The sequence below is a fragment of the Hemitrygon akajei genome, chromosome 29 (genome assembly GCF_048418815.1).
Source record: "Hemitrygon akajei chromosome 29, sHemAka1.3, whole genome shotgun sequence".
NCBI lineage: Eukaryota > Metazoa > Chordata > Chondrichthyes > Myliobatiformes > Dasyatidae > Hemitrygon > Hemitrygon akajei.
The window spans coordinates 19,645,869-19,672,844 of NC_133152.1; the positions used below are offsets into that span (position 1 = coordinate 19,645,869).

A 26,976-nucleotide genomic window follows, 5' to 3' on the forward strand; every position below is an offset into this window, starting at 1 on the left:
TGCAGAGATTCCTAACTTTACTATCAAAATGATTGGATGCAATGTTTAGACCACTCCTTCTAGATCTAAGACAGTGTATTTGTTTCTATGGAACTACTATTTCTTAATATCTTACAAGTTGCAGTTGAATTACATAATTTTCAAAATTCCAAGGAAAATCATATTTCAATTAATAATCTATCCTTGTACTCTAACCCTTAGGCTATTGATTTGAACTTGATCAAATGCTACACGGAGTACTGTTTGGTAACCTGGCTGTAAAAGCAGGTTAGGGGTTGGGTGTCCCGTGTTGTAGCTCACCTCCAGACACCCCAGCTGTTTTTCATGACCTACAAAGGGAAAATTCAGAAGCATAATCGAGTACTCTCTGCTTGCCTAAATAAGTGTTGCTCTGACAGCACGTGGAAAGCTCAATGCTATTCAGGACAAAGCAACTTCTTTTAATTGACATCCCATCCACCCTAAACATTCATTGACTCCGCTACTGGGCTCTGTAACTAAACTGTGTGTATCACTATGGTTACCTCACCAGAGCTTCTGCAACAACGTCTAACAAGGTCTCAACATCGTCCACTAAGAGGTGGAATACAGTGTTGCTGCGGCATAACTCCACCAAACCAACGTCAATCCTCTCTGTATGGGGTTTGTACATTCTCCCTGTGTCAGTATGGGATTCCCTGGATGCTCTGCTTTCATCCCACATCCTATTATATTGAGCGCTATGGTAGCATAGTGATGAGCACCATGCTTTACAGTTCCAGCGATCCGGGTTCAATTCCCGCTACTGTCTCTAAGGAACTTGCACGTTCTCCCCATGACCGCGTGGGTTTCCTCCAGGTGCTCCGTTTCTTCCACAGTCCAAACACGTACCAGTTGGTAGGTTAATTGGTTATTGTAATTGTCCTGTAATAGGCCAGGGTTAAATTTGAGGTTGCTGGGTGGTGTGGTTTGAAGGGCCAGAAGGGTTTATTCCACACTGTATCGCAGTAAATAAATAAATGACTGCCACGCAGATGAGCTATAGGGGAATCCGGGGGGGGGGGGGGGGGGAGTTGATAGAGATATGGGGGCAGAAGAGGTAACAGGGAAATAATGGGGAATGGGATAACTCTTAATCTTCACTCTCTCATATCAGAATTGCCATCACCTGAAACAATGCTGTCACCTGTGAGTTTCTTTCTATGGTGCAGGATAAAATGACTTGGGAATAATTTTGTGTTCCTTCATTCTCACAAGCTCTAAATCATGCAACTTTGATACCAATCAGAAGAATACCTTCTCCAGATGGACTGCAGCAGTTTAAGAGGCAACTTCCAATCCTCCTCTCCAAGGCAGGCAGTAACGGGCAATAAATATTGGTCTTGCCACTGAACCCCATAATCTAATAAAAAGGGCGGCATGGTAGTGTAATGTTTGGAGTAATGGCATACAAACCACTGTTACTAAAGACCACAGTATGCTGGCATCCAAAGACACTTGCAAACTGCCCCTAGTACATCTCAGACCATGCATTGGCTGTCGACGCAACACATTTCACTGTATGCTTCAATGTACGTGTGACAAATAAGACTATTTTTTTGTGGCTAGATCAGACTTATAAACATAGGTTTCATTGACTACAGTGGTGTCAGATATGTTAAATGAATTGCAGTTTGTAGATGTAACCATATACTGCATTTGGTGCATGCTATTGAGGACAAACTTTTACTCATTCTAGTGAAATATCATTCTTCACTGGAACACTTTTCCAAATGACGGCTGGTATTGCGCCCCTGGAATAGTGTTTTGTGAAAAGTTAATGCCTTTGTCTGTTACTTTGACAGAGATTTCAGTTCATAACCCCCTGTTAATTCCTATAGAACTCTCATTAATATGTAGTAATCTCACCATGTCCCAGTAAATGCTACAATGACCCACTCACTCCTTCAAAACACACCCTAATTTGAAAACCTAAGGTACAACGAGTAGAGTCATGACATCCCTTCTAACTCCATACCTCATCCATGCTTGCTGTGCTGCCTGTCTACACTAATCTCGTTTGCCAGCTTAGGCCTGTATGCCTTTCCCATCCACATGCTTGTCCAAGTACCTTTTAAACATGGTACATGTCTCTATGGCATCCTCTGGCAGCTCATTCCAGATATCTACCACTCCTGTATGAAAAGTGTACCCCTTGAATCCCTTTAAAAGTCTCCTCCCTCACCTTAAACCTATGCCCTCCGGTTTTGGACTCACCCCGCCCTTGGAAAGAGGCTGACTGTGTATCCTATCTATGCCCCTCATAATTTTATAAGCTTCCAGAGGTTAAACTCAGGTCCTTTGTTCCAGTGAGAGTGACTGCAGTTTATCCAATCTCTCCTTATGACTACAGGCCTCCATTCCACACAATATCCTGGTAAATCTCTTCCGCACTCTTTCTATTGATACTACATCCTCATATTCAGCCTGTATGTTCAGCAGTACAAATAAAATTAACCAATATTTTGTCAAATGGCTCAAGCTTGATAACTATATCCTATACTGTTTGAAGTCATGTGGTTTTGGCCATATCAGAGACAAACAGATGAGCCACAATCAAGACTGTATTTTTAATAACGCTTTATTTTCCTTACTGAAAGATAATTTGACCCTCAGATTTTTTTACAAAAATACAATTACTGGTTTCCGAACTGCAATTGCATAGCAACAATAAATGTGTTATCACTCAAATACACTGGACAACAAAGATATTGCTTCCTGAATACTTTTGGGTGTACCTTATGGAATTTGGGCCCACTGATCATGAAAATCACCATGAAATTTCCTTATCATACGCCAGTTTTTTGAAATTATTTCAATTCATAATTCGAGTCAGAAGAACTGATGTCAAGATTAAGGAAGGCATTTTTGTTGGTCCACAAATCAAACAGGTCATCAATGACAGGCAATTTGAAGAAATTCTAGTGGGACTGGAGAAAATCACATGGAAGGATTTCAAGGATGTTGCTGAAAATTTTCTTGGCAGCCTCCAGAGCACCAAACTACGTGCAGCCATAGACAACATGCTTCAAGCATACAAAACCATGAAGTGCAACATGTCACTAATGATTCATTTTCTGCATTCCCATTTAGACTTCTTCTTTGCAAATGCTGCCGCTGTCAGTGATGAGCATGGTGAAAGGTTTCACCAAAACATTGCGATCATGGAGAAACAGTATCATGGCAAATGAAAATCCATCAGTGCTGGCTGATTAATGTTGGGCACTTAAGCGAGAAGCCTCAAACACAGAGTTCAAATGAAAATCATTTTTTGTTGAGTTGAACTATTGCAAAGCATCAGCACCATAATGCAATTAAATGCATTATATTCAATAAATGTTAATTCTCGTTTCTCCAAATTCCTACATGACACAACAGTCTAAAATTATATTTGTGTTCAGTGGTCCATCACGAACAAAAAAATTCTGAGGAAGGAACACTTCTGAAAAAAATTGTGTCCAGTGTTATTATGCTTAGTCCTGCCTGGTATGAACAAAAATAAAACTTAACATAAAAGCTCACTATTAAAGCTACAATCTAAAGATTGCAACTTGTAATCTGTACTATTGTACAACCTTAAACTATGGTAAAATTAATAAAGCTGTGAAGTTGTTTTGCTTGCCTAATGATGGGCACACTATAGCATTGCTGTGAATGCTTTACAGTTTCACATATTCCTGCTTTAACAAAGCAATCTCTTTTCAATCTGAACAGAGCTGAGGTTTCATTCTTTCATTCTCAGTTTGAGCACTCACAGCCATTCTTTATCTGATAAAGTCTTTAATGTGAATAAACAGAGGCAAGATGAATCCCTTTTTTGATCTTCATTATGAACTACAAGAAATGTCTAAATATCCAAGTTTCAGAACTTGATGTTATTTACAAAGTTATTTTTGGTTTTTTGATATGCTATTATTTATTTCCAGGCGGAGCTCTGGTGGATGTGAAAGTGGTTTAGGCATCTAGTTTTTAAATATGCACATTTGGCTCTCAGTGTTGTCCACCATGGAACTGATAGGTATGATTCCTGTGATTTTAAAAGACGATTTCGAAACTTGTAAGCTTGTGGCATGCAACTGATAGACTACATATATCATTTTATTTGCAAGATAACTTTCATCAGAAAAACCCTATTTTCAATCCTTCCTTTCAACCAGAAGTTTATATTGTGAGTTACATTACACTTGATTGAAGTACTGGAATTCAAGGCTCTGATACTATTCTGTATGTGAGAAACTGAATGGCTGAAATCAAATGGAGTTAGACTAATGACAACTGTACTTTTCTTGAATACTTTGGTAGCAATATATTGGAGTACGTTGCTCAAGTCTCTGGCGGTGGATTTGAATTTTCACCATTTGTTTCAAAGGGGTGCAGAATTAAACCAAGTTTGGAATACATTTCAGTAAATTTGGGTGCAATTTTAATTACTTTATAATCCAGAGTTAGAAGTATCTGCTGACTGATACTGTGACATGGATTCCCTGTTGATCGACCTGGCATATTCTTCACAGTCTTCTGAGTAATGCAGCCAATATCACAGAAGATCTGCAATAAGTTTCTCCTGAACTTCACTCCGGCGAACGCATAGAGGAACGGGTTGAGACAGCAATGGAAGTAGCCCAGACTGGAAGTGATGTAAATGGCAATGTCCAAACTGGATTCAACAGCACAACTCCTATCTATGACACCCATCCTCTGCAATGTGTCAACGAAGATGACCACATTGTAAGGGATCCAACAGATGAGGAAAGCAGCAACGACCATGACAATGACCTTCATGGCCCTGACTTCCTTCTTCCTTTGTATGTTATGGGATTGACGCAGAGTCTTAATGATCATGAAGTAACAGTAGAGCATTATTGTCAGTGGGATAAGGAAACTGATGAAATGATAAACAAAACGCAAACCTATTATCCATTTCTTGGCATTGTTGGCATCAAAATCATGTTGGCATTTCCAAGTGCCATTCGTTTTTATTTTCCTTAGGTATATCAAATCAGGGATGGCTAACAAGTGCAGAAAATCCAAACAGCGAGGCAGCTGATGTGCACTGCTAAAGATCTGGGTTTGTTGTACATCTGGACTGCATGCACAATGGAAAGGTAACGCTGAATGCTAATGCCACCCAGAAGATAAATGCCACAGTTGAAATTGATGCTGAACATTGCCCCAAAAAGCTTGCAAGCAAAAGGCTCAAAAATCCAACCCCTGACAGCTTCCACAGCCCAGAAGGGCAGAGTGACTACAAGGAGGATATCGGCGGCAGACAAGTGGAGAATGATGGTATCGGTCATGGCCATGGACTGCCTGTTCTTCAGGAAAACGATGATGGTCATTGCATTCCCCAACAATCCCACAATGAAGATGGTAGAGTAGAAAATGGGAAGGAAGACTTTCTTAAATGGCTCTGTTTTGTAATTCTCACATTCAAGGTAGGTTACGAGATTATCAGAAACATTGATATAATTGTTATTAAAATATGAACTCAGATTGCTGTCCCAGTAATCCAGCTGAAAATCGCCAAAGTCAAAATCCTGCAAGAAAGAAAAAACAAGGTAAAAAAAACACCCATTCTGTTTGAAAATTTTTAAAAAATGCCAATATCTTAACTTAGTTTCACCACCACAGTCAGCTAGAATGGAGGTGACTGGATAAACCCCCCAGCCAATCATAGCTGGACAATGCATTCTTCAGAGTGGCAAGGGAACTCCTTCATGCACTTAACGTCCAGTTGATCAACCGATCTCCCATCACGTGTCTACTGGAGAAGTGAGCTTTAAGCAGGTGATGTGACCATTGACGCCACTGTATCACTGAGGATGAGTTGTTGGTGGAGTGGAATTTAGAGCAAGTGAAAACAAACTGGCAGTTTTACAGTTAGCTAAAGCTGAATCTTACGACAATAAATTAGGCGAGTGAGAGAGGGCAGCCAGCTCATTTGTGAGGACCAGGATAAACTATTTTAATGAGGCTATATGCAGTGATTTCAGCTTTCAATGTATTTTTATCACAGGCACAATATTTCCCAACAAAACTTAAGAGCAGTGTGAACCCCCTAACGAGCTATGGGCTCCAACCTCCTTATACTAACTGTCCCTTACTGCTCCTTCACCAAGGTGAGCACTTCCACTCTACGTAAAGCAGAAGTTTAAGAAATGGCTCCCCTATCTTGTACATATAGTCATCTCCTAATCATAATCAGGACCAAGGTCTATTCACAGAGCCTATTCCTAGGAACTGAAAATCCAAATGCTTTATTGAATTTGCATCTTCTCCCGAAGAAAGCAAGACTAATACTGTGGCAAAATGCAGTTATTTTGAGAAAAGAAAAGGCAAATTATATGCAGCAATGCAGTCCCTATGTGTAAATACAAACGTTTGTAAAATTATCCTGTCTCTTTTGTTCTGCTCAGATTAAGCGGTTCACAATATGTAACTCAGTCAAAAACAACCTGCCAACTAAAGGAAATATTTGTGGTTTACAAGGCATTACATTATGTACCTGTTATTCTGTAAGAAAGTATACTGACTGAGATATATCCTGTAATCTCCAACTTAAATTATGTTTTTCCTTAATCTTGAGTTTTGGAAGACCAACAGGGAAACTGCATTAGTCATTAGACAAGCCTGACACTTGTTGCATTGTACGCCAATGGGGCCATTCCTACATGAAGCATACTAGGTAAAGACAGCTCAAACTCTGCTCAGTTTATTAATCACATGTAATTGGACCCACAGCAAGAACACATTTAATTCATGGTAAACCAACACTAATTTAAAAAAAGACAAAAATTTCCTACTGCATCATGAGGTACACAGTCCACATGTAGAGAGATTCAAAGAACATTAACCCAAGGGCACAATCTACTTATTAACTATTTCATTTATCTTTTGTCCCCAAATTTTGAATTCAACAGATAAATTTTCATGACAGTTAGAACTTCCTTAGGATGCAAATAAGTTAGAGTTCTTCTTCATCCTCATGAGTAAATGTACAAATTGATGATAAAGACTTAAAGCCTAAAGAGTCCTCATCACTGAGCTGGAGCTTAGAGCTTTGTGAGTGTTATATTTTGAAGGATGGTGTAAATTAATGTTTGTTATATGCAGGCATAAGGACATATAGAGGTTTATTTGGACACAGATAACACCATTAAATGGAAGGGTTGCATCAGCCATCACCCAGATCGAGAAGGAGGTACAGGAGCCACAGGACTCACACCACCAGTCCACCGGGGGTAAAGCTCTCCCCACCACTGAGCACATCTACATGAAGCACTATCGCAGGAAAGCAGCATATATCATCAGGGACTCCCCACCACCCAGGAGCATGTTATCTCTTCACTGCTGCCACCAGAAAGAACTCAGGACTAATTACCAGGTTCAGGAATAATTATTATACCTCAACCATCAGGCTTTTGAAGCAAGGGGGATAACTTCACTCAACTTCACTTGCCCCATCATGGAAATGCTCCCACAACCTATGAACTCACTTTCAAGGACTCTTCATCTCGTGATCTCAATATTTATCGCTTATTTATCTATTTATTTATTATTATTTATTCCTTTCTGTATTTGCACAGTCTATTGTCTTCTGCACACTGGTGCATGTTGGTGTGGTCTTTCATTGATTCTGTTATGGTTATTACTCTATTATGGATTTATTGAGTATGCCCACAAGGAAATGAACCTCACTGTTGATTATGGCGACATATAGAGTCATAGAATCATAGAAAAGTACAGCACCGAAACAGGCCCTTTGGCCCATCTAGACCATGCTGAGCCATTTAAACTGCCTACTCCCAATGACCTGCACTGGGACCATAGATCCTCCATACCCCTACTATCCATGCACTTATCCAAACTTCTCTTAAACATTGGAATTGAGTTCACATGCACCACTTGCGCTGGCAGCTCTTTCCACGTTGTCACGACGCTCTGAGTGAAGAGGTTTCCCCTTTTCACCTTTCACCCTTAACCCATGACCTCTGGCTGTGGTCCCACCCAACCTCAGTGGAAAAAACCTTCTGGCATTTACCCTATCTAATTTTGTTTAACTCCTTCAAATCCCCTCTCAATATTTACTTTGATAATAAATTTAATTTGAACTTTGAACCAATTGCCGAGGTTATGATTTTTGTTTTATGAAAGGACGTGTTGGTGGGAATTATGTTAAGCGGAAGGAGAGCACAGCCAGCCTGCGTTGAACGCGGTGAGTTACATTCAGCAGCGGATTCAGGGAGAAACATGCAAGTTGAGGTTATAAAAGAGTTAAAAACTAAAATCTTTGGAGTACAAAGGACATCTCAGTGAACAGCATTTAGCAGCCTTTGGTATCATACCATTCATTTGTAGACTTTGTGTGACATGTTGTGTTGCATTGTTTGTAGAGGGTTACAGCGTGTTGTTTTTGCAGAGCTTACTTCCGTTTTGGAGGAGCTCTGTGTTGTACTCCTTTGTGAATCTTGGCTAATTTTACCCTAAATTGACATGTTTGACAGCAAACTCAAAGGACAGGTACAAAGGACAGCTACCTACCAAATGTGAAGCGGCTGAAAGATAGGTTGGGTGTGTGGATGGGTGTCATGTCTCAGTGCATCACTGGTGCCTGGAAGAATGATCTCCCACTTCGCAAGTGTCCTTCTTGCCTCTGGACAGTCTGAAGTCTCCTTAACCTTTGCAACCAAGTATGGTTATCAGGTCCCAAGATCTTAGTTTTCACATTAAAACAAGCCTATCAAAGGCCAAACTGTTCTGTACCTGGCTGCCGTGGTCATTGTAATGGAGTCGTTGGTCTGTTGGAAGTGAAAAAGTCAACCCCACATAACGTCTGTTACCCCTCAATAGCAACAGACAGAAAGTTCCTTGCTCTCCTCAGCTGTCGCTTGTGTCCTAAAGCCAAGCTCATATCTCCCATTACTTACTGATCAACCTTGTCCTCTCTGCCCTTTGCCTGATTGTTTGCTTAGTGCTCTACAGGAAGCATAAAATTGTCTGGCCACCAGAAACTGAAAAGAGAAGAAAGGCCTGAAAATAAAACAACTACTTCCCTGTGGTGAAAGGTGGTAGATAGCTTCAACAGCTGCGCTAGCTTATTTTGTAAGAAAAGTGTTTTACAGACATTCTGTTGACATATTTAACCTTTGTTAAGCATACTCAATGAAGCTCCTTAGATCTATTTTTCCACCATTGCACCTGATCGACAAGAGGGTCTGAATAGAGTCCTACCAGTTATCGTGTTACCATACTTCTGCCTGGAAGTAACTGTTGCCGAAACAATTTCACACCTGCTTCATTAACCCCACCTGTCCCACAACAGATCATGAACTAGTGATTGAAGGCAGAATCTGGATGGGCTCCAGGTTCAAAAATGGGACGTGATTTACACCAGGAATCTCCGTTCTGTGTTTTTTTTTAATTCAGTCCATCAGTTTATTTTAGGCGATTAGACACTGGGCTTTACAGTGACACACTGGGCCATCCACCGTGCTCCAGCTCCAGAAGCCTGTGTCCATTTCTGCCTTCGGCACTGTCTGTGTGGAGTTTGCATGCTCTCTCTATGAAGGTGTGTGTTCTACCTATCTTACCACCAACAACACACCCCCCCCCCCACCATTCTTCCATTTTCTTCCAATCCCATTGACATACAGGCCAGTGGATTAATTGGTCCATGGTGTGCAGATGAGTGACAGATTCCAGGGGGAATGTTGGTGGGAATGTGGGGAGAGTAAAATAGGTTAGGATAGGCTTGACATGAAATTGAATACTTGATGGTCAACAGGAACTTGATGGACCAAAGGGCCTTTTGCTGTGCTATGTTCCTCTGTGATTGGCTATGAATCTGTGATATTCCCATAAATCCCTTTCCCTCCTTTATTTCTTGGTTACCTGTTCTTTCCCACCTGCCCGTCAAATGGCTCTTTTACTTCTGCCTTCCACCAGGGGCACCAGGGAATTCCACCAGGGGCAATTTACAATAGCCAGTTAACCTATTAGCTCAATTTCTGGACGTGGGAGCAAAACAGAAGAATCCAGGGGAAGCACGCACACAAGGGGAAACGAGGGAAGCAGGCACACGAAGCGAGCTGCCTGTTGGAGTATTGTGCCAGCCCTTGTTTGGAGTTCCCCCAATTCATCTGCAGAAGAAGGAGTTGGCAATTCTGCTCTCCAAGCCTTCTGCATGTGGAAGATCCTGAGTAGTACAGCCCCCTTGGAGGGTAATGCACCTCCCAGTGACCTCACTCCAAAATGAAGTCCCATCATTGTTCACCGTTCAAGCAGCCTCCATGCTGAACCTTTGGAATGGCATTCTCAGTGGAGGAAAACCAAAGAAAAAACTTTTAAATGCTCACTTCTAGAGTTACTTCTAAGTTCTTGATGGAACAGAACTTCAGAACTCGGAGGGTCGTATGCCGTCTTGGGGAAGAATGACCCCACTGGCAGAAAACGGGGCAAGGTGGCCAGTGGCACAGGATTCAAGCCCAAGTCTCCTACTTTCTCCTGTTCAATCTTGATCTGCCTGTGTGGAGTTTGCACGTTCGTTTTGTAAGTGCATTGATCCCACTCCCCCCCCACCCTCCCTTGGTCACTCATGTTTCCCTCCGCATCCCAAATCCATGTGGGTTGGTAGATGAGTCAGCCACTGTAACTTGCCCCCAGCGTATAGACGATAGCAGAATGTGGGGGTATTGATGAGAATAAAATGGGTGAAGATAGGATTAGTGTAAAGGTGGGCACTCAGTGTTTGGTGTAGGTCAAAACTGGCTATTGTTTTTACATGATGCATCCTAGAGGGAGATTCTGGGCTGAGAGCGAGGACAATGAGAGGAACCAATGATAATTGTTGTTTCAGCAGCCTCTCGTGGCCTCCTTAAAGATTCAAGGCTGGTAAAAGAGTAATGAAATGGAGCATTACCAGACAGAGATCCTTTCACCCTCGATGACAATGCAAGCTCTTCAGATGAGTTGCTCTGCACTGTGTTCTCCTCCCTCTCCAGAATCAACCCCTTCTTTACTCGATCGTCCGCTCCTCACCTCAGAATCTTTCTTTCTGAAGTTGCCAGTATTGACACGGCAAAAGGATTACAACACTCTGCTCAAGAAGCCGACTAAACAACCTGAATGAAGCTTAATTGGGTAGACATAATTCTTTATTCATTAACTGATGTTCCATGGGTGTCTGACAATCTTTTTTTGGAGGGATTAGGTACACTGGCTCCAGCTGGCTTTGTATTTCAACTGGGTCGATACCGATTTTGCTCCACAAACCTTGATAACCTCTGTGACTAAGTCTCAGTCCTGTGATCTCGGATGCATGACTGTTGTGGAGAGAATTGAAGGTTAATATTATCTTCTGAACGTAAAAGTTCTTCCTGAGAATGAGATAGCGTCACAGCTGATTGAGCTGATGCCTCACTGCTTTGACTTTCAGTGCTGTTGGTGTGGAGTTTGCATGTTCTGTCAGTGACCATGTGGATTGCTTCTAGTGCTCAGGTTTCTTTCTACACTCTAAAGATATGCTGCTGGTGACATAACTTACCCCTAGTGTGTAGCTGAGTGTCAGAATCTGGGGGTAGTTGATGGGAATGTGGGGAGAACAGATTATAGGCAAAAGTAATGAAGGAATGGGATTGACCTGAGAACTAGTATTGACTTCATGGGCTGAATGACCTTCTTCTTTGTCTTAAGGCTATATGCGGGCATTATTTCTGAATAGCCTGGATCAAATTTACAAACTTTGAAGGATCCCTTGACTAGACCAAGCTCACCTGGAAGTGCTGCAGTGTGGGTTCCAAAAGGAATCGCTCTCTCAGGACACTCAAAGATAACTAACTTCATGCTGGAATGGTTGGCACTGGTTTGGCCAGCCCAGAAACCTCCCTGAGGTGTTCAGAAGCTGCCAGAAATCCTTTTGCAGATACTTCCCTTGAGTAGGGTAGGAAAATACTGGGCTCTCTCTATCAGCAGGCACACATCCATCTGTGCAGGAGCAGGTGAAGGCCACGGGCAGAGGTCACTTGATGCCACTGTTACTCAGGCTCAGCTTGGTCCCAACCAATCGCAGAGAACTGCCATCATGACACCAGTCCTCCCGTGAGTTGTTAAGGTCATCTGATCCCCAGCTCGCAGACCACACAGTCCGTACCCGTACTCCCACTGAGTCCCTCTGTCAGTGATCTCACAATTGTCCAATAATCAGTTCCCCTCAAACTCCACCACTGGTGGCTGAGGACGAATGCCTGAAGCCAGCTTGAGCAACATCTATTGGGGGGGGGGAATGAATTGTTGATGATTTGGGTTGAAACCCCTCAAGAGACCTGAATTGGAGGGGCACTGATGTCTCAAAGGGTTAAAGGGTGCAGAGAACATTGTAGAGATAGGAGACCGCAAGGGTGAGGTTGAAATGCTTAACCAGGAGTGAACAGGGCTGGTTTTGGTTCGGAGAAGGGCTGCCGGTTTACAGAGTATTTATCGTTTACATCAGATACCATTACAGTTCAGAAGAATAAACTGAGAAGTACCTTTTCCACGGAGAACTAGGTGAATACGTAGAAGTTTACCCTGAGAGTCTCTACGCCCTGCATTAAATTAAATTTTCAGGATGACAACGGATAAAACTTTTATGGAGGTGTAATGGACAAACTCCAACGAATGATGTTCATGAACAGAACAACCAGGTTCTGCTTAAGCGACAGACATTTTTCGAGAGGCTTTTGAGGCTTTCCAGGCTCAATATCGACCTTTCCCACTTCTGTTAACTCACTTTCATTGTCCATATCGGATCTGGCCGTTTTTGACAAAGCGCCGATTTGTAATATTGTCTCATTTTTTTTCTTTTCTCTCTGCAGTAGCAACACCAGGATCAGCGATTTACAGCACATCACATTTCTTTCTCACCCACTAGCCTTCTGCTAATATCCACCCATCCCCCCCCCGCACCACACTTGTCTGCAACTTACATCAAACTTTTTTTTTATCATTTTGCTAGTTCAGACAAAGCGGTTTTGATCTGAAATGTTGACTGTTTTTCACTCCGTAGATGCTGCCTGGCATACTGAGTGTCTCCAGTATCCGCTTTTTTGTTTCAGGAATGCTGAATGGCATATGTGTTGTTATTGACCCCTTGTGTGAATCACAAATGCATTGAGAAGCAATCACTGGAACAACTCTGCCTTCCCACCTTATTCGCTCTTTGTGACTTCCTGAATGTCCGAATTGTAAGTACAGACACAATCTTTTGCTTATTGTGATAGAATACGTCAGAACTTTGACTAGCTTTACCAGCCCCAATGAAAGGGAATGCCAATTTTTTAAATGTGCAAATCTTCATAAAACATGTTCATGTAATTAGCAACTTGCAGGAATCATTGGTAACTTTTGTTGCTATTTATGCAAAAATATAAAATATAAAATTACCAATTATGTAAAGCAGAAAAGGTACAAGTTTGATTTCAAATGCTGCTGTCAAAATTTGAACCATTTCTTTTAAATAAGTATTCAAACTGGAAATAGGAAACTGAAAATCTCCCCACAATGTTTCAGTATCACTAGCATATAATATAGTAATTGCAGACGACTGTGTAAAATGGTTAAACCAGTCACCCATTGCAGCCGATAGAGAATCAGGAGTCATCGGAAAATCACTACGGTGCGTGATCACCCACTTCACAGCAAAGCAACCCCAAAGATAAGAAAGGACCTTCATCTCAGTCAATAGAGGGTAATTTTCCCTGCAATGGCTGCAAAGCAAAATTATAAAATGTATAATAAAACCATGCTGATACTCATTAAACAAGCCACAGAAACTGAAATTAACCTGCCGGAATTGGGCACGCGTGCTGTGAACAATTCTTCCACACAGGAGGACTGAATTCGTGGCCATGCTTGTACCATTAGTCCAAATAGAGACTTGAGATGCTGAAATCCAGAACAAAATTTAAAGTGCTGGAAGAATTCAGTGAGTCGAGTAGTCTCCGTGGAGTCAAAGAGGTAATTAGTGTAACATCCCAAAATGTCAACCATTCCTTTGCTTCCACAGATGCTGCTTGATCCATTAAGTTTTTCCAGTTAAATTTTTTTGTGACAATAGCCCTATAATCTTGACTTTCCTCTCTCCCTGCTTTCCGCAATCTGGTTTTATGGACCCCATTTAAATTAATTCTCTGAATTAGTGGCTAGCCAGCCAGTTCCATGTTTCATTTCCATCTACGAGGAACAGCCGGTGAGATCACACAGTAACAACTACTCAGTTTTTAAATCAATGCTGGCTTTGCATAATTAGTCAGATCAAACTTACCATCTCTTCCATCCAGTCAGAAAAACCCATGGAGGTCGTAATGCTGGCCTTGGACAGACTGATCTACTTGCTTCGCTTTATTTCTAATTCTGAGCTCTTCCTCTTCTCTAATACCATTGAGTTGACAAGAGGCGTATCAAGACAGCAAGCAGGAAACAAACATCGCCTACCATTTAGTTTCAAAAACAGAATGAATGTCCTGCTAGTAGGATGTGGTAAACTGACCAGAATTTCTACCTATCTTCTTGCAGCATGGTCTTTCAAAGTCAATTTCTTCTTTACCGTCTTGTCCTCCGCACTATTTTGCGATTAATGAATTTCAAAGAAATTGCAAATCCTTGGAAACCAAAATAAAACTAGAAACAGCTCAGCCATTCGGGCAGCATCTCTAGAACGAGGAATTAAAGTTTCTGGCCAAAGTGTCTTTATCAGAAGTGGAAAAGAAACAACTTAAGATGGATTTGACCAACTATTAAAGTAACGCGGTGTTAAATAACAGGGTCACATTGAGTGGTCTCCAGATGCAGGACTTTACTTATATTCAGACTAGGGAACAATTCAAAGGCTTTTCCCACTACGTTACAGATGGCTTAGCTTTCATTCAGAAATTACTCATCTCCTACTAGCCTTTGATGTATTGATCACTGTTTCCTCTGCATCTATTGCCTCCTGGGAAGTCACAAGATTAATCTACTCACCTTTTGCCTCTCGCCAGTTCCAAGTGTGAAGTTCATCCTGACCTGGTGTATCAAGTCCAACCTGACCAAGTGTGAACTGGTGTATCCTCTTCCCAGGTTGAAGTTTAAACTGTGATCCTGACCACTCTCTGTCCCCGTGTTCTGTTAGCAGCTTCAATCCCTGATTAGGTGAACGGATGTCGTCCTTCACTGGAGCAGATGGGAGGGCTACTTTATCTCTGACGGGTCCGCTGTGGGGATAAAATAATACGAGGGGTCATCCAGTCAATAGATCAATGAGCTCAGTCGGAGATGGATAGCACGACCGAAGGTGAGACGGAGAGGGTGAACGCCAAAGAAAGGAAAGAGAAACCTGCAAAATGCAGAGTGGTAGGAAATCCCCCAGCAAGTCAATTTGTGCTAGCAGAGACAGAGGGTTACTGAGTCAATATTACAGATGGATGACCAGCGACAGGATGGGATAGTTGTGACACACACACACGGAGGAAGTGAATTACCTAAAGCTGCAGAATTCAACATTGAATCCGGAAGAGTGTAAGATGCCCAGACAGGCAAATTACACTGGCCCTCGTTCGTAACACTGCTGGAACAGTACACAGATAATGAGTAAGTTAAAAGAAATGCAGCATACGCAAAAGAAAGAGTGAATTCTACTTGCAGTGAGGAGCAGGATTAAGCCAGGGCTGAGGTAGTGCCTAGAGGCTGGATTTCGACCTTGTTTGAAGACTAAGGATGTCATGATCATGGTCAGAGTTAGCAAATTGCCAAGGAGTGGAAGGAAACCATTAGCAGTGGGTAGACAAGGGAGCTGGGACAAGGAGGGGAAACGGTGTTTCTGGTTCATCATGTCCTGCACCAGAAGCTAAAAATCTGCAATAAATCGAGAAAATACTTGAAATGCTCAAGTGATCTGGCATCAGTTTGTAGACGGAGAAACAGAATTAAAGCTGCACATGGATGTCTGTGAGGGTCACGGATTTATCAAACAGGCTGGTCAGATTTCCAGCACTGTCAGAGACTGTTAATCTTCCTGTCTCACTTTAGTGTTGGATATACAGTCAATCATTGTAAAAGACAATTCTCCCTCTCTCTCTCTCTCTCTCTCTCTCTCTCTCTCTCTCTCTCTCTCTCTCTCTCTCTCTCTCTCTCTCTCTCTCTCGCTCTCTCTCTTTCTTTCTCTTGCTCTCTCTCTCTCTCTTGCTCTCTCTTTCCATCTCCCTCTCTCTCTTCATCTTCCTCTCTCCTCCCCTCTCCCCCTTCCCCTTTTTCTTTCCCTCTCTCTCTCTCTCTCTCTCTCTCTCGCTCTCTCTCTTTCTTTCTCTCGCTCTCTCTTTCTCTCTCTTGCTCTCTCTTTCCATCTCCCTCTCTCTCTTCATCTTCCTCTCTCCTCCCCTCTCCCCCTCTCCCCCTCTTCTCTCTCTCTCTCTCTCTCTCTCTCTCTCTCTCTCTCTCTCTCTCTCTCTCTCTCTCTCTCTCTCTCTCTCTCTTTCTCTCTCTCTCTCTCACTCCCCTTCTCCCCTCCCATTCTCTCTCCCTCTCCCTCTCTCTGGCTTTCTCTCTCTCTCTTCCTCTCTCCCTTTTCATTCCCCCTCTCCCTCTCTCCATCATCTCTCCCTCTCTCTCACTCTCACTCTGTTTCTCTCCGTCTCCTTCCCCCACTCTTGCTCTCTCACACTCTCGCCCCTCTTTCGTCTTCTCTCTCTCTCTCTCTATCTCCATCTCCATCCCCACCACCCAACCAGCCCCGACACCCAAAGCTCTCAGCTCTGCCAAGCTGTGGACATACTCTCTCAGATAAAATGATCCCTCACTGTCTTCAGCAGCACTTTCAAGCCACTTGGCCCACCATTCCTCATAGTGCCTCCTAATCTTTCATTCTAAGTAATCTTTCTCCTCTATGCAGCCTCACTTGGGTACAACAGAGTGGCAACTGGCAAGCCAGCTGCCTTGTTGGCACCTTGAGCAGGTTTTGTTTCAGGGGTCGAAGAGAAGGGAAAGCAGGTGCATTGCAAAATAGACAGCTGCCTCACTGGCATCTGATGCACCTGCAAGGCAAGTCCAGCTTAATCCACCATCTCCTAGTCTAACACCCCTGTCCATGGGCTCTCAGCTGTAGGGCCGTTTCCTTCACTCACCCTAGAACTATGGCCTTCCAAAATGTATGCTCACTGTCAGGTACCTGGTGTGATGTCCCCATTATGTTGCTATAAGGTTTTCTTTGCACCTGTGCACATAACATTGACTTTTTAACTTATAACTAGGTCCTCATGAAGTCTCTCGGCCTGAAATGTCAACTGTTTGTTCCTCTTCGTGGAAGCTGCCTATCCTGCTGAGCTCATCCAGCATTTTGTGTGTGCTACTTTTAAATGTTCACACTTGTTTGTTTTCTCTGCTTCGAGCACAGCTGTGTCATCCCTGGTTCTTGACCTAAAATGTCAACTATAAAAGGGGAAATACTGAGTGATTGTGTTGTAGTGTTAGGTTCAATTCTGCATTTGATGTAAAGGAAAGGATGTGGGGGATTTGAATGTTGTCAAAAATAGGAAATGATAATTCAGAATAGTCCTTGGACATTGAATATTTGCCCATGTTAAAAAAAAGACACGGAGATAACCATAATCATGTCACCATAACTTCTAAATCCACTTCATGCCAATCATCTAGTGCTTGGAAGATTTCACACCCAGTGTGATGGGTGTTACAAATGGAACTGCTGCCCCATATCATCTGGGACCATTTCATGCTCACACCAAGGGTCAGTTCTGTATTTCATCCAAAAAATTGGACCACTGCTAAAGAAACGACGATCTCCCAATAGTGTTTGGGATGTTAAACAGGTCAAGGGTAGAGGAGACACAAGAAAGTGCAGTCTAGAATCTGGAGCAACACATTAACTGCTAGAGGAACTCAGCTTGGAAAACAGAGGGAAATACACGGTCAATATTTTGGGTCGAGATCGTCCAAGCGAAGGGCTTCAACCTGAAACATCGACAGTCCATTTACCTCTACGACAGATGCTGTCTGACCTGTTGAGATATTGTGGTTGTACTGACCTCACTCAGTTGATTCTCTGTAATGTGCAGTAATGTCTGCCACAGAAAGACACACCACAATATTACTATTTCCCAGTTCCTGATCTACCAATCCTACTTGAGAAAGCTGACATCAGGAGACATATGTTACAAGGTGTCAGTAAAAATAAACTTGAAAAAATATAACTCGTGCTATTTTGGGAGGATGAGAAGGATTGTACTGCTACTGACTACCAATTATCTCTTCACCAGCACATGAGAACAAAGTCGCAAGAACTTCAATGATCTCACCAGGTCAGAAAAGGGACCATATTGACCCTTTCCCATTTCTTTCTTTAGCCACTGACGACACCAGCGCTCTATTCATCACATAACAATGGCCGTGGGATAATCAGCCATGGACTCTCCATAGAAATTTTCCTCATAGACATCCAGCTCCTCAAACAAGAATTACTTTCCTCCACTTTCAGATATCTCCTACTCCAGCTCTCTGTTGTCCCCCAACACATACACTCAATCTTGTTTCAGGAAACATTGGTATGTTGTAGTTATAGGGGGCAGGCCAGATACAAGATCACTGATAGGAAGGCCATGAATCTCATGTCCTCTACTCTTGATTTGAGGATAGTCCTATTGTTGGCACATGAGTTCATACTGCCAATGCCAGGATGGTGAATCTACACCTGACAGCCCTATGGTGAGTCATAGAGTTGTATTTTCATGACTTCATGACATGCTCCAAGCACCCAGCTACCTCAGGTCCTGATGATCACTGTCAGGTCTGGATTAAGGGAGGGAGAGAAGGTTTTAGTCTTCAGGAGAGCTGCAAGTTTGAGTCTCTTTCAAGTCCCGTCACGCTCAACAGTGTTTTCTTGCTCCTCCTCAGTTTCACAGAGAGAAAGAAAGCTGATAACACCCAGATGCATCAAGAGCCAGTGAGATTGGTGTGAATGGACAAAGTATTGCTGAAGTTCACAGTGCACATGATGGGGATGAATCACCTGGAGGGAAGGTGAGTTTGGGGAATCCATCCTTCATCTTCTGCTTCTCCAGAAGTGCTGGAAAGGAATTTGCCTGCAGGATCTAACCCAAACACTTTCACTCAGCTGACACTTTCCAAGGTCTGGAAAACCTTGCCTGCAGACCCAAGTAGTTGGGCTCTTGTTGCGTGCAGTCAACCTTGTAAGACCTTTAAGTGTGTGAGCTCTCTCCTGAGAGCAGACATGCCTCTCTGTTCCAGCAAAAATGGGTAGATTGGAGGCAGGGTGGAACTGTCCAATTCTGGGGGGCATGAAGGCATTTCCCCCTTCCCCACTCCTAATCATTCCACCACCCCCACCATCGTGGAAATTGCAGCTGGTGAAATGAGAAGAGGAGCACGACTGTGGGAGTACAGAGGAAAGTAGGAAAAATGATGAGAGAAGGAAGCAATGAGATGTGACAGAGACCTAGTGGAGGAGAAATAAAATAATGGAGAAAGTATGAAGCAAAAACCAACTTGAATTTACATATCACTATACACTTAATATATCACAATGATACATTAAGGTACTTTGAAACTCTGAGGAGCAGAAAATCTGTAGGTACTGGAAATCAGAAATTTGGAAAAAATCAGAAAACGTAGGAGATACTCAGCAGGTGGAGTCACATCCATAGAAAGTATTAGTGTTGTCGTTTGTTGAACTTTCATCAGAACAAGCCAGGCCCATTACAAATGGGAAAAGATGGCTATTGGAAGTCCACAAGCCCAGCAACAGGCCATTTGGCCCATCTAGTCTGCTTGGCAGCTTTGCTGGAAGTAGTTGCAAAGCCCAAGGTAAACTCAATGGAGCAACCTCCGATCTTCTGACCAGGCTCCTTACAACCCACAAGTCTTCAACACTCTCTTCCAGCCAGCACCACTGCCGTCGGGCATTATTGTCTCTCTCAGTCACTACCACTCCATTCTACCTCACCTCTTCTGCAATCTAAGGCAGAACCTTATAAATCTATAAGGTTTATAGATCACAGGACATAGAGCAGCATAGCACACGGACAGTCCCTTCGGCCCGCAACGTTCTGCTGAGCTAATTGAATGCAAATAAATGCCCAATTAAACTAGACTAGTCTCTGGATATTCATGTACATATCTAAGAGCCTCTCACATACCTCTATTGTATTTGTCTCCACTACCACCACTCTACTACAGTCCAGACACCCACCACTCTGTGCACAAAAATTTATCCCACACACCTCCTTTGAACTTCCCCCTTCTCACCTTAAATGTACACCCTCAAGTACTAGACATACTGGCCCTGAATGAAAGATATTTGTTTTCTATGCTATCGATGCCTCTTGTCATCTAAGAACTTCGATCAGGTCTCTGATTAGCTTCTGACACTCCAGAGAAAGCAGGACAAGTTTGTCCAACTTCTCCTCCTATCCTGGCAGCATTTTGCACACCCTCTCCAAATCCGTCCTATAATGAGGCAGCCAGAGCTGAATGCAATACTTGAGATGAGGTCTAACCAGAGTTTTGTAAAACTGCAGCATAGCTTCATGGCTCCTGAACTCAGTGCTTCGATTAATAAAGGCAAGCGTCCCATTTGCCTCCTTTACCACCCTATCCGCTTGTGCAGCCACTTTCAGGGAGCTATGGACTGGGACCCTAAAACCCCTTCCAACAATCAGCTTTTAACATTTCCTAGTTCTGCTGAATGGCTCGGAGTGTTAACTTTGTTTCTCAGATACCACCTGACCTGCTGGGCGTTTCCAGTATTTTCTGTTTCTATACCAAGTTTGGTCAATGTGACACTGCATGAAGAGAGAAACAAAAAAAAAAGCCCACTCGGGAGAAATTTTGCCCCAACTCTCTAAGGTTCTTTTTTTATGCTTATTCAGTCTGGTACAGCTCTTCAGAGTCTCTGTGGGGTTTGCAACAGGATGTGGCATGAGGTGGGATTTGAATACGGAGAAGTGAGGGTTATTTTCTTCTCTTGTGCTTCTTGAGGTCTATTAGTGTGTTCTCTTTTAGAGTATATAAAGTTACAAGGTTCTATATCAGGATTCTAGGAAAACCAGCCGTGCTGGAAGGTGCCATCTTGCAAGGAAATAAAGCTATCAGGTGCTTTGCTCTGCTCTGTGAGAGTTATCTAAGATGAATCTCTGATTGTAGACTATTTTTCCAGAGCAACGTGGGGAGATCTTGCTGTCAGGTCCTCATGTTTGAGATCAAAGTTGCCGAGACTTTGCTTACCAAGTGCTCATTTCACATTTACCAACTACTTGCATTTCTGTTTTTTTGAAATTTTTTTTATTGAAGTTCATCATCAAACATTCTTATTACCTTGTACTTACATATTACCATATGTTAATCTATTCAATATACATAATTGATTTACTTGTTTATTTATTATTATGTTTTATTTTATTTTTTTCGCACTCTCTGCTAGATTATGTATTGCATTGAACTGCTGCTGCTAAGTTAACAAATTTCACGTCACATGTCGGTGATATTAAACCTGATTCTGATTCTGATATTTCATAGATGGATGTATAAATCCCAGAATTTTTTTTTATTTTATTTAACTTTGTGATATATGTTTAAGTCTAGGCTAAATCTTTCCAGTGATCACTTATATATAGACAATAGACAATAGACAATAGGTGCAGAAATAGACCATTCTGCCCTTCGAGCCTGCACCGCCATTTTGAGATCATGGCTGATCAATTCCTATCAATACCCGGTTCCTGCCTTGTCCCCATATCCCTTGATTCCCCTATCCATAAGATACCTATCTTGCTCCTTCTTGAAAGCATCCAGAGAATTGGCCTCCACTACCTTCCGAGGCAGTGCATTCCAGACCCCCACAAGTCTCTGGGAGAAGAAACTCTGTCCTAAATGACCTACCCCTTATTCTCAAACCATGCCCTCTGGTACTGGACTCTCCCAGCATCTGGAACATATTTCCTGCCACTATCTTGTCCAATCCCTTAATAATCTTATATGTTTCAATCAGATCCCCTCTCAATCTCCTTAATTCCAGCGTATACAAGCCCAGTCTCTCTAACCTCTTTGCGTAAGACAGTCCAGACATCCCAGGAATTAACCTCGTGAATCTACGCTGCACTTCCTCTACAGCCAGGATGTCCTTCCTTAACCCTGGAGACCAAAACTGTACACAATACTCCAGGTGTGGTCTCACCAGGGCTCTGTACAAATGCAAGAGGATTTCCTGGCTCTTGTACTCAATTCCCTTTGTAATAAAGGCCAACATTCCATTAGCCTTCTTCACTGCCTGCTGCACTTGCTCATTCACCTTCAGTGACTGATGAACAAGGACTCCGAGATCTCTTTGTATTTCTCCCTTACCCAACTCTACACCATTCAGATAATAATCTGCCTTCCTGTTCTTACTCTCAAAGTGGATAACCTCACACTTATTCACATTAAACGCCATCTGCCAAGCATCTGCCCACTCACCCAGCCTATCCAAGTCACCCTGAATTCTCCTAACATCCTCATCACATGTCACACTGCCACCCAGCTTAGTATCATCAGGAAATTTGCTGATGTTATTTTCTATGCCTTCATCCAAATTGTTAACGTAAATGGTAAACAGCTGTGGTCCCAATACCGAGCCCTGTGGCACCCCACTAGTCACCACCTGCCATTCCGAGAAACACCCATTCACCGCTACCCTTTGCTTTCTATCTGCCAACCAGTTTTCTATCCATGTCAATGCCTTCCCCCCGATGCCCTGAGCTTTGATTTTACCCACCAATCTTCTATGTGGGACCTTATCAAATGCCTTCTGAAAATCGAGGTACACTACATCCACTGGATCTCCCCCGTCTAACTTCCTGGTTACATCCTCGAAAAACTCCAACAGATTCGTCAAGCATGATTTACCCTTGGTAAATCCATGCTGGCTCGGCCCAATCCTATCACTGCTATCTAGATATGCCACTATTTCATCCTTAATAATGGACTCTAGCATCTTCCCCACCACCGATGTCAGGCTGACAGGTCGATAGTTCTCTGTTTTCTCTCTCCCTCCTTTCTTAAAAAGTGGTATAACATTCGCCATTCTCCAATCCTCAGGAACTGATCCTGAATCTAAGCAACATTGGAAAATGATTACCAAAGCATCCACAATTTCCAGGGCCACCTCCTTTAGTACCCTAGGGTGCAAACCATCTGGACCTGGGGATTTATCAGCCTTCAGTCCCATCAGTCTTCTCATCACCGTTTCCTTCCGAATGTCAATCTGTTTCATTTCCTCTGTTACCCTATGCCCTTGGCCCATCCATACATCTGGGAGATTGCTTGTGTCTTCCTTAGTGAAAACAGATCTAAAGTACTCATTAAGTTCTTCTGCCATTTCTCTGTTTCCCATAACAATTTCACCCAATTCATTCTTCAAGGGCCCAACATTGTTCTTAACTATCTTCTTTCTCTTCACATACCTAAAAAAGCTTTTGCTATCTTCCTTTATATTCCTGGCTAGCTTGCATTCTTACCTCACTTTTTCTCCCCGTATTGTCTTTTTAGTTAAGTTCTGTTGTTCCTTAAAAACTTCCCAATCATCTGTCCTCCCACTCACCTTAGCTCTGTCATATTTCCTTTTTTTTAATGCTATGCAATCTCTGACTTCCTTTGTCGACCACTGTGGCCCCTTTCCCCCCTTTGAATTCTTCCTTCTCTGGGGGATGAACTGATTTTGTACATTGTGCATTATTCCCAAGAATACCTGCCATTGCTGTTCCACTGTCTTTCCTGCTAGGCTATTTGTCCAGTCAACTTTGGCCAGCTCCTCCCTCATGGCTCCATAGTTTCCCCTGTTCATCTGCAACACTGACACCTCCGAGCTGCCCTTATCCTTCTCAAATTGCAGATAAAAGCTTATCATATTGTGATCACTACCTCCTAATGGTTCCTTTACTGCGAGATCACTTATCAAATCCTGTTCATTACATAACACTAAATCCAGAATAGTCTTGATCCTGGTCGGCTCTCGTACAAGTTGTTCCAAGAATGCATCCCGTAGGCACTCTACAAACTCCCTATCTTGGGGTCCAGCACCAACCTGATTCTCCCAGTTCACCTGCATGTTGAAATCCCCCATAACTACTGCGACATTACCTTTGCCACATGCCAATGTTAACTCCCTATTCAACTTGCACCCAATATCCATGCTACTGTTTGGTGGCCTGTAGACAACACCCATTTGGGTCCTTTTGCCCTTACTGTTCCTCAGTTCTATCCACACAGACTCTACTTCTCCTGACCCTATGTCCCCCCTTGCAAAGGACTGAATCTCATTCCTCACCAACAGGGCCACCCCACCCCCTCTGCCCACATTTCTGTCCCTACGATAGCACGTATACCCTTGTACATTCATTTCCCAGGTCTGATCTCCCTGCAGCCATGTCTCCGTTATCCCAACAACATCATAGTTACCCATTCGCACCTGAGCTTCAAGCTCATCCGCCTTATTTCTGACACCGTGCATTCAGATATAGAATTTTTAACCCATTTCTCCTCTCTCTGTTTGAATCACTGCCTATTGTGCTTAACCCAGCTCCCCGAACTCCCATCGGGCTATACGCCCCTAGAATTTTGTTGTCCTTCCTAAATTTACTTATTCTTTCAACACATTTAATTCCATGTTCCGTCAGACCGCTGTACATGAGTCCTCTTATCACTTGTTCCGCCCCACCTTCCTCTACTACACATTTAATATTCTGGAACCGTGTAGTCCCCACCTGTCCTTTATTCTTCCTCTCGCTATCCTCTCTCACATTCTGGATCCCCGCCCCCTGCAAATTTAGTTTAAACCCCCCCTAAGAAGCTCTAGCAAACTTCCCTTCAAGAATGTTAGTACCGCTCCAGTTCAGGTGTAAACCGTCCCTTCGGAACAGATCCCACCTTCCCTGGAACAAGGCCCAATTATCTACAAACCTGAAGCCCTCCCTCCTGCACCATCCTCTCAGCCACATATTAATCTGTATAATCCTCCTGTTCCTTGCCTCACTCGCACGTGGCACAGGTAGCAATCCTGAGATTGTTACCCTGGAGGTCCTGCTCTTCAGCTTCGCACCTAACTCCCTGAACTCCCTACGCAGGACCCCCTCACTCATCCTACCCATGTCATTGGTCCCTACATGGACCACAACATCTGGATTCTTGCCCTCCCTCTCGAGAATAACCTGCACCCGATCTGAGATGTCTCGGACCCCGGTAACAGGGAAGCAACATACCATCTGAGACTACCGATCTTCCCCACAAAATCTCCTATCCACCCCCCTGACTGTAGAATCCCCTATCAATACTGCTCTCTTCTCTTCCCTCCTCCCCTTCCTAGTCGAGGGTCCAACCTCAGTGCCAGAGACAGGACCACTGCAGCTTGTTCCTGGTAGGTCATCCCCACCAACAGTATCCAAAACGGTATACTTATTTTTGATGGGAACGGCCACAGGGGTGCTCTTCTCTCTCTGTCTGCTCCCCCTGCCTCTCTTGACTGTCACCCATTTGCCTACCTCCTGTCTTTTTGGTGTGACTACCTCCCGATAACTCTTATCTATCTCTGCCTCTGCCTCCCGAATGATCCGTAGTTCATCCAGCTCCTGCTCCAATTCCCTAACTCGGTCTGATTGGAGCTGCAGCTGGATGCACCTATTGCAGGTGTGGTCATCAGGGACAACTGTGTTGACCCTGACCTCCCACATACTGCATACTTCTTTTAACAATGTGACGCTACATATTTTCAATGATTGACTTTCTTTGTTTGAAATAAATATATGCTGACAAAGTTTGCTTGATGCCACTATCAGATTCATAATGACATAACGACAATCACTTTTAAATAATTTGTGAAAGAACAAGACACAATAAGAATTGCTCCAAGTCACTGATTTGATTATCTTTCCTAATATCACTGCCTCAGCTCTTGTAAAGAAACCCATTGGGAAGTAGTGTATTATGGGTACAAAACTGGATAATGATATGATTTAATTAAAAATCTTAGGTATATGTTCTTAATGCATGTTTTCTCTGACTTTGCTTAGTTTCTTTAACCATAGATGACGTCTGTATGGTCTGACAATGACCGATAACAAATACAATCAATTTTCAGCAATATTAACCAACAAAACCATGGATGCTGGAAATCTGAAATAAAATCAGCAAATGCTGACGATCCCTCAGCAAGTCAGGCGGCACCTGAGAGAAAAGAGACAGAACTAGTGTAAAACACACAAGCTGCCGGGGGGCTCTCGGGAGGTCAGGCAGCATCTATGCAGAGGATTAAAGCATCAATGTTTTGAGCTGAGATCCTCCAACAGAACTAGAAAGGAAGGGGGAAGAAACCAGACTAGAAAGGTGGGTGGGGGATGTCAAAGACCTTCATGGGAGTGAGGTAAAGTTAAATTTGTTTCTCTTTCTATGGATGTTGCCTAACCTGCTGAGTGTTTCTACTATTTTCTGCTTTCATGTTCTAGAACCATTGTATAAGTTATCTTATCCATAATATAGAACTTATCCATAATATATATTCTTTCTGGAAGCACATTAAGGTCTTCTGCACTGCGATTGATGAAAAATGCTGTTTTGCCTTCTGCATTAATATTTTATTAGCGGGCATGTTCAGTAAAAAATTATACTTGTTGCAAAGTGCGTGTTTAGCTCTCCTGGTCCCATGGCTCTAACTCGGGTGCAGGGGAGGTCCTGAAAGCACAGTTCTTGCACAGTGCCACATCACTTGTGTGACAGCTGAGGAAGAATTCAGGGTGATTTACAACGGAGTCGGCTTGGGAGACAGCGCCATCGCTGTGGCCGTCGGTATTGGCCAGCGTCAGTGCAGCTGTCTGTGTGGGAAAGAACCTTGCACCCGCAATGATCAGGAGACAAGTAATATTTGTCTCTGATCCCGTTGAGGTGATAACTGTC

General features: G+C 43.0%; 1 protein-coding gene across 1 annotated transcript in view; it reads right to left on the bottom strand.

The window, feature by feature from the left end:
• Positions 1–2,601: 2,601 nt before the first annotated feature.
• Positions 2,602–26,976, bottom strand: part of LOC140718269 (C-X-C chemokine receptor type 3-like) — a 64,220-nt gene continuing 39,845 nt past the window's right edge. The window contains 3 exon segments of the mRNA XM_073031783.1: positions 2,602–5,036; positions 5,039–5,555; positions 15,016–15,245. Coding sequence (XP_072887884.1) covers positions 4,342–5,036; positions 5,039–5,555; positions 15,016–15,051 — 1,248 coding nt within the window. The 5' untranslated portion in view covers positions 15,052–15,245 and the 3' untranslated portion in view covers positions 2,602–4,341.